We start from the raw sequence: 8,874 nt of genomic DNA on the forward strand, positions 1-8,874 counted from the left end.
ATGGAGTGAGATTGGTTTGCTTCCCGGTGTTGGATGTTCCCAGCCTCTAGCTTGCTAGTTTTCTTGTCTGTGCCTCTTTATGGATTGTTTCATTTTCTGTTGCAAATGGACTTGCACTGTGAATCAGGGAAAATGGCACCAGGTAGTTTTGAACTCACATCTTCCAGCTTTGGGCTGAGAGGAAAATGGGATGCTTGCAGGTTCCAATTGAAAAACTCTTAGGAGGTCAGTGCGGCGGGGCGCGCGAGCGGCGCGGGCGCAGGGCGGGCTGAGCCGGGAGAAGCTGAGGGGGCGGTAGCGGCGGCGGGGGCGACTCCCGCGCGTGTGCTCAGCTCCTCACGCCGCGGCCGGAGCCGCCTTCTTCCTCCTTCGCTCCCTCCCTTCCGCCCCCGAGTGCGGCGGCACCGCCTCCTTCCGCGCCGCGCGGCTTCCTCCAGACCTCTTGGCGCGGGTGAGCCCTATTCCCAAAGGCAGCTGGTGCTGACCCTGTAACCCAAAAGAGGAAATTGAAGGCTGGTGGCCACCATGTCCTTGAAGATCCAGACAAGCAATGTAACCAACAAGAATGACCCCAAGTCTATCAATTCTCGAGTCTTCATTGGAAACCTCAACACAGCTGTGGTGAAGAAGTCAGATGTAGAGACCATCTTCTCCAAGTATGGCCGTGTAGCCGGCTGTTCTGTGCACAAAGGTTATGCCTTTGTCCAGTATGCCAACGAGCGTCATGCCCGGGCAGCTGTGCTGGGAGAGAATGGGCGGGTGCTGGCCGGGCAGACCCTGGATATCAACATGGCTGGAGAGCCCAAGCCCAACAGACCCAAGGGACTAAAGAGAGCAGCATCCGCCATATACAGTGGCTACAGCTTTGACTATGATTACTACCGGGACGACTTCTACGACAGGCTCTTCGACTATCGGGGCCGCCTGTCACCTGTGCCAGTGCCCAGGGCAGTCCCTGTGAAGCGACCCCGGGTCACAGTCCCCTTGGTCCGGCGTGTCAAAACCACCATACCTGTCAAGCTCTTTGCCCGCTCCACAGCCATTACCACCAGCTCAGCCAAGATCAAGTTAAAGAGCAGTGAACTGCAGACCATCAAGACAGAGCTGACGCAGATCAAGTCCAACATCGATGCTCTGCTGGGCCGCTTGGAGCAGATTGCCGAGGAGCAGAAGGCCAACCCAGATGGCAAGAAGAAGGGTGACAGCGGAAGTGGCAGTGCCAGTGGCAGTGGTGGGGGCAGTAGTGGTGGCAGCAGCCGGCCACCAGCCCCCCAAGAGGACACGGCTTCTGAGGCAGGCACGCCCCAGGGAGAAGCACAGGCTCGAGACGACGGCGATGAGGAGGGGCTGCTGACACACAGCGAGGAAGAGCTGCCTGACAGGAGCAACGGCCAGCGGCAGGAGAAGGGCGTGCACTGTATCAGGCCTCATGTTGGGCACCCACCCCTGGATACCACCCCCAGCGGGTCCCAGGAGAGCTGGCAGCAGGCACCTCCTCCCCCACACGTCCCAGCCACTGCCACATCCTCTGCAGGTGCAGTTATCGGCCTCCCCTCCCCACGCACCCTCCCTGTTGGCACCACGCAGGCCAGAGGACAGAGGTTTCCCTACACTCTACCTCCCCTCCCAGGACACTCCCAGGCTTGGGGCTTTTCTATAGGTTTGGAGAGGGGAGGGTCACGGGAGGGTACCCTGACAATAAAGAGATTGGATCCCAAAAAAAAAAAAAAAAAAAAAAAAAAAAAAAAAGAAAAACTCTTAGGAAAGATTCTAACTGGCTGGGTTTGGATTCTATACTCACTCCTTGGACCGATCCCTGGAGTCCAGCCTGAGAGATGCTATGATTGGCTTAACATTGCTTATGTGTCCACCCTGATGGTGTCAGGAGCTAGGGTTTTACCAGAAGATGTGATCACTGGGGAAACAGCTGTAAACTGCTTCTGCAACATGTCTTTACCGCAGCCAGAGATTCGTGGATCGATGGGCAGGCCCTAGTGGAGCAAAGCATGCCCAGATGTAGTGTTTGCAAACTAGCAGATGGAGGAATCAGAGACTTGAAACAATAGTTGTTGGTTCTGAGACTTTGTAAAGCAAGTAATTAATTGATTTTTAGTTATGCAACCATCACCGTGGTTCAATTCTTCAACATTTCCGCCACCTCAGAAGATCCCCTTTACCCATTTGTTCCCAGCCTTAGGCAACCACAATTCTACTTTCTTTCTCTATGGATTTGCCTTTTCTGGACATTTCATATGAATGGAACTGTATATCAGGTGGTCTTTTGAGTCTGGCTTCTTTAATTTAGTATAATGTGTTTGAGTTTCATACACGTTTAGCATATATCAGTATTTTGTTTCTGCTCATCGCTGAATAATAGTTCATCATACTGACATATTACATTTTTTTTATACCTTCATCAGGTGGTAGACATTCGAATTGTTTCCAGTTCTTGGCTATTCTGAACACTTCTGCTGTAAACCCTTGCCCGCAAATAGTTGTGTGGACAGTTGTTTTTATTTCTTAGGGGTAGATACCCCTGAGACTTTTTAAATTCGCCCTTTTTTTTTTTCCAGGTGAGTAGGTTTTTTCCATTTAGTAATTTTGGAAAAAATATAGGTTCGGTTTCAATTTGAGCTGGTTCACTTGTTTTAAAAAACTTTCAATTCAATTAGAAAGTTAATATTTGGATTCACTGTGGGATTTCGCAAATGAGTATATTCATTCCAGCTTCTGGTTCATGTTCCACTTTAGTTCCTGTCCCTGATGGCAATTTAAAAGTCTGTAGCAGGTTCTGCGCTAGAAATGAAGACAGATTAGTGTACATGAAGTGATAGGCTCATGGAGGAAGAAAACTCATCTCTATATAAAACCCAAGCCTTGCAGTTAAATTATCATCTTCTGTTCGGCCTGCACTCCACATGCCACACATCCTTGGGTATAGGATTTTATTGATTTCATAACACCTCCTGCAGCCATCTCTGTTAGAGGGTCAAAGATTATTGCTCTGGAGGCCACCAGGGGTAGGCTGTCGACGTGTGAGACAGTGAATCTAGCTTCAGGAGAGCATCACTGTCTGGCTGTAAGGGCAGGGGGATCTCCTCTAGGAGTGCCATCGTACTACTGGGAAAAAAGAGCTAGCAAGGTCAGGACTGGTCCTTTCCTCTCTTTGACCTGCTGCCCTTCAGTCGTCGATCTTATTTTGGTGCAAGCTCCAGCGTGTGAGGGTAGTTTCCTACACTGGTAAAAATGTGTGTGCAGGTGAAGGAACTACGATTGTAAAACTCCCACCTATGCCTGGTATGTTTTGGTTTTTATCTTCAGAGATACCCGCTATGTATGACCTGTCTTTCAAGTATTGCAACTCTTTCTGGGCTCTGGGATAACGTAAGATAGAGTTGGCAAGTAATCTAAGAAGTGATAGTTGTGTCAGCTACGAGGTGTGCTGGTGCCCTGGCTCAAGCTTGACCTGTAAAACTTTGGAAGTCACTCTCTTAGCTGAACTTCCCCATTGTCCTCCTACATTTCTACCCCCTTCCTCAGATATCACCAGAAGGCAGGATGAGAGATGGGAAGTCAGAGGGAGAATTAATGGGAGAGGTGGATCTTTGCATTTGCTGCAATGACCTTGACATTTGACCTGAGAGTTCCCTGCCCACCTTCTCCTGTGAACTCCTGGCATCTTCAGTATCTGAGCATAAACACCAAAGAATTTGGGTTCACAAGACATCTTTGCTTGTGGGCTTCTGCTTCTTCTCCAGAATTAATATTTCAGCAGGCAGATAGGTCCAAGGTTACCCGACAATCTGACTATCAGCTAGGGGAGAGGTGTAGAATAAATCAGTAACAACTCAGTGGCTCTGTTTATTAAATACAGAAATGCAAGCTACCGTGTGACAGGATTGCTTAGTCCAGAGTGGCAGAGGGAGGGGACGATCCCTGATCCTAAAGCCCAGAGCCCTTCCCACTTCCCCTAAAGTCACCCTCACTACATTGTCTTCCTCTTCTAAACCTCCCATGATGAGACAGGACTCAGGGCACTTTCCAGATTTTAAGATGGTGAAACTGAGGGTTGAGTCATGTGAAAGTGACTGAAACCCATGTGAACTGACTCTTGGTTCAATATTCTTTCCTCTTTTTTGAAGATTGCTTATACATTATCCCAAATGATGTTTTTTGTTTTTGTTTCTAGAGTTTTGGGGGTATATGGTAGAGGGATGGACAAAGAGAGCATTTGAATCAATTCCAGTCTGCCTCTTGAGCTTTTCTCTTAGGTAAATGCCTAGACGCTAGATCATACAGTAAACCTATGTCAGACTTTGTTAGATAGCATCAGTTTTCCAGAGTGGTAGTACCAATTTCCAGCAGGAGGGTAGGAGAGAGTTCCAATTCCATATTCTCCTAATACTTGGGATTTCAGTCTTTTTAATTTGAATCATTTGACAGGGTATATATCGGCAGTCTCATTGTAGTTTAAATCTTTCCTTGATGCTGAGCACCATCTCACAAGTCTATCTGCTATTTGGGTGTATCTCCTTTGCGAAGGAGATATACCTTCAGCCTATTTTATGTGGGTTGCTTGTCTCTCTCTCTCTCTCTCTTTTAATTTTTTTAATGTTTATTTATTTTTGAGAGAGAGACAGAGCACGAGCAGGGAAGGGGCACAGAGAGAAGGAGACACAGAATCTGAAGTAGGGTCCAGGCTTCAAGCTGTCAGCACAGAGCCTGATGTGGGGCTCGAACCCACAAGCCATTAGATCATGACCTGAACCAAAGTTGGGCGCTTAACCAACAGCCACCCATACACCCCTTTATCCTTTTAGATTGTCAGATACATGTATTAAGAATATCTTCTTCCAATCTAAGATTTGCTTTTAATTCTCTTGAGGATTACTTTTGATAAAATGTTTTAATTTGTTGAAGTCCAGTTTTGTCCTATTGTTTAAGAAATCTTTGCCTACTCTAAGGCAATAAGGATTTCTCCTATGTCTTTTCTAGAAGTTCTATCCATTTTGCCTTTCCATTTAGGCCTAGTTTTGAATTGATATTTATATAGGACATGAATAGAGATTAAGGTCAAATTTTTTTCCCATATGGATATCTAATTTCGAGCACTATGCATTCAGTATAAAATATCCATTCCCCCATTAAACAGCAATTAGGGCTTTATTGTAAATCAAGTGATTATACGTGTGTGATCTGTTTCTGGATTCTCTGTTCTATTCCGTTGGTCTATATATCCATCCATGTGATAGTAGCACATTAATAGAATAGCATTTTTACGAAGTCTTACAGTTAGGTAGTGTAAGTCCCTCAAATTTCTTTTTCTTCAAAATTTGTTTAGGTTATTTTAGATTTATGCATTTTTATATAAACTTTATGATAAGCTTGTCAATTTCCACGAAAAAAAACTTGGAGATTTTGTTGGGAACTGTATTTGGGAAGAATTAACATCTCAATAATATTTACTCTTGCAATTCATAAGAACAGTATATTTCTCTATTTAGCTCTTTAATTTTTTGGCAATATTTTGCTGCTTTCGTTGTAGAGAGCTATACATATTTCTTTATTCTTAGATATTTGGCATTTTTAAATGCTACAGTAGATGGTATTTTTTTTAAAGATTTCATTTCCCAAATATTTCTTGTTAGGGTGTACCAATACAACTGATTTTGGTATATTGACTTCAGTCATGCAGAATTGTTAAATTTACTTATTAATTCTAATGACATGTTTGTAGATTCTGTGGGGATTTTTACATATTCAATCATGTCATTTGCACAACATGGTATTTGTACTTCTTTAATTCCAATCCTTGTCCCTTTCATGTCACTTTTTTTTTTTTTTTTACTGTACTAGCTAGGACTTCTAGTACAATCCTGAATACACAGGGCAATAGAGTATGTCCTTATCTTGCTTCTACTCTTTGGGGGAATGTTTTCCCTATTTCATCCTTCAATATGATATTAGGTAAGAAACTTATAAACTTTAACTGAGATATAATTCACCCACAATAAACTGTATCCATTTGAAGTGTAAATTCAGTGAGTCTGACCATTGTATCCAGCTATGAAACCACCTCTAACGTCAAGATAATGACCATTTCCGTCACATCCAAAAATTGGTTGGTGGGTAGAATTCTAAGAATAATCCCTAATGGAGCTCATCCTTATAACACCTTCCTCTTTGAGTGTGTGTGGAACCTGCCGATATTGAGATGTCATTCTAACGGTTATATATGTCATACAGCAAAAGGGAGACCATTCAGCTCGACCATTCAGCTTAATCACATGAACCCTTTAAAAGCAGAGAGAATAAATCAGAGATTTAAAACATGAGAAGGACTCCACCTGCTTTTGCTTGTTTGAAGATGGGGGAGGCCATGTGAGAAGGAACTACAGGTGGCCTTATGAAGCTGAGGGTGACCTCTGACCTACAACCAGCAAGGAATCAGGTACCTCAGTCCTGCAAACACAAGGACGTCCAACAATCTAAAGGAGCTTGGAAGCAGATTCTTCCACAAGGTTTCCAGAGAAAAGCCCAACTTGACCTGGATTTTGGTCTTGGGAAACCCTCAGCAGAGAACCCAGCTGAGCCTACTTGGGCTTCTGACCTAAAAAATTCGGAGGTATTGAAAGAGTGTTTTAATACTATTTTAAGCTGCTATGCTTGTGGAAATTTTTTAGATACAATAAAAAAACGAATAGACATTTTGATACCTGGAAGTGGGTTCTGCCATAACAAATACTTAAAACGTGGGAACGGCTTTGGAATCAGGGAGGTGTTGGAAGACTTCCAAAGAACAAAATAGAAAACGCCCCAGTCACTTTGAAAAGACTTTCTGAAATATTATCGAGTAGTAGACATTGAGAAGGCCAAGTGCTTGGAACAAAGTGATGAGCAAAATTTTGGAAACTAGAGGAAGATAGACCCCGTTACATGGCGGCAGAAGTTTTGCAGAATTTTCTTCCACAGCTATGTGGAAAGAAAAATATGTAAATGACTATTTTTAATTTTTAAAAAATGTTTATTTATTTATTCTGAGAGAGGGAGAGTGAGTGGGAGAGGGGCAGATAGATAGAGAACCCCAAGCAGGCTCTGCTCTGACAGTGTGGAGCCTAGTGGAGTGTGAGGTTTGAACTCCCAAACCATGAGATCATGACCTGAGCCAAAACTGAGTCGGATGCTTAACCGACTGAGCCACCCAGGTGCCCCTTAATTTTTAATTTGTTAACACATTGAATTCTATCAATTGATTTTTGAATTTTTTTTTTTTTTCTCAACTTTTTATTTATTTATTTATTTATTTTTGGGACAGAGAGACAGAGCATGAACGGGGGAGGGGCAGAGAGAGAGAGAGACACAGAATCGGAGACAGGCTCCAGGCTCCGAGCCATCAGCCCAGAGCCTGACGCGGGGCTCGAACTCACAGACCGCGAGATCGTGACCTGGCTGAAGTCGGACGCTTAACCGACTGCGCCACCCAGGCGCCCCTGATTTTTGAACGTTAAATCAATGTTGCATTCATGAGATAAATTCCACCTGGTCATGATATATTATTCTATGATATATTGCCAGATTCAAAGTGCTTAAATTTCAGTGAAGATTTTTGTGTCTGTGTTTATGAGGGATATTGGTCTGTAGTTCTATTTTCATGTACTATTTTCATCTGGTTTGGTATCAGAAAGTCACGCATGATCTAGTGCTGAATTATGTTCGTAATGATGTCATAAGGGATTTGTTTTTCTTGTAGCATTGGCATTGTGTTCCAGTCAGCGTCAGAGTCTGGGTCTCCGCTTGGAATTGCAGCAGAATAGTATTCTTCGAAAAGAGTCCTATGGAAAGACAAGTCCTACCTACTTTCTTCAGCTAAATGGTGACCAGGGTCCACAAGTGGAGAACACTCTGGTGATTGCCTTCCTGACTGTTGTGTGCAACATTCTACTTCCAGAATTTAGCACAGTCCTTGGTTAGAGCACAAGCTCAAATGCACTAGACCTGTGATTCTCAACCAGGAACAGTTGTGCTCTCCAGAGGACATTGGCTTATCACAAATGGGAAAAGGGAGAGGGGAGAGTGCTACTGCCATGTAGCGGGGAGGATCAGGATGCTGCTAGACCTCTTACAATGTCCTTGGCAAGTTGGGTGTGCTGCACGTACTTTTCAGAGTGGTGTATGTCCCTCAAATGCCTTTGGTGGTCGCTGTTACAAAATGGATGTGCCAATTTCTAAGGTGCACAGGGCTGGATATATCAGGGAGTCAAACCTGCCCCCAACAAAGGTCTGGCCACCTGGAAAAGGCCTCCTGGGGACAGTGGTGCAGCAGGAACTCAGGGGCAGGGAGGCTGAGCTCTGGGAGTGCCTCAGGGATGGGACCTCCCTGTGAAAAGTCTGCATCGTGCCAGAGGCTTCTGTGCAGGTGGGACAGCCTTTCAGAAACTTTGCTGCGTGAGCATTGCTCATCTTGTAATATCTCCTTTGATAAAGTTCACTGGCCACTACTAATATGTCAGATTTCTCACTGTTCTTGTTCTTTGAAGATCAAAGATATAAAGAATTAGGAGAGAAAAAAAAAAGCACTGAACAAATTTGGACAAGTGTCAGACTTTGCCTGCATATGCTTTATTGATTTATAAAACTGGCAGATGTCAATGATAAGAGATTCAAGCAATGCAGGTAAGTCAAAAAAGGCTACAGATTTCTTCAAATGCCACCACCCAGAGACAGCCAGTAAGCATCATGACAAATGTTGCCTTCTGATCCCCTGTGGACCGAGGGATATGAGCAAGAGAGAGACAGAATTTAACAGACCGAAGGGCAAAGAGATGGATGGATGGGGACAGAGCAATGAAGGAGCTGGCCGCTCTTGCCCCAGCC

General features: G+C 44.4%; 1 protein-coding gene across 1 annotated transcript; it reads left to right on the plus strand.

Annotated features, from left to right (window-relative positions):
• Positions 1-230: 230 nt before the first annotated feature.
• Positions 231-7,971, plus strand: LOC131492443 (RNA-binding protein Raly-like). Its single transcript, XM_058696050.1, has 3 exons — positions 231-1,726; positions 1,963-2,016; positions 7,751-7,971. The coding sequence occupies exons 1-3, from the start codon at positions 526-528 to the stop codon at positions 7,969-7,971; spliced, it is 1,476 nt and encodes a 491-aa protein (XP_058552033.1). The 5' UTR covers positions 231-525.
• The last annotated feature ends 903 nt before the right edge of the window (positions 7,972-8,874 follow it).

Source organism: Neofelis nebulosa, chromosome 13 (genome assembly GCF_028018385.1).
Source record: "Neofelis nebulosa isolate mNeoNeb1 chromosome 13, mNeoNeb1.pri, whole genome shotgun sequence".
Lineage (NCBI taxonomy): Eukaryota > Metazoa > Chordata > Mammalia > Carnivora > Felidae > Neofelis > Neofelis nebulosa.

Bases quoted from the DNA above. Each gene is read 5' to 3' on its own strand.
- LOC131492443 (XM_058696050.1), top strand. From the start codon at position 526: ATGTCCTTGAAGATCCAGACAAGCAATGTAACCAACAAGAATGACCCC. The intron at 1,727-1,962 runs AAAAAAAAAAAA...TCTTTACCGCAG, and splicing joins ATTGGATCCCAAAAAAAAAA to CCAGAGATTCGTGGATCGAT. The intron at 2,017-7,750 runs GTAGTGTTTGCA...TTTTTCTTGTAG, and splicing joins GGAGCAAAGCATGCCCAGAT to CATTGGCATTGTGTTCCAGT.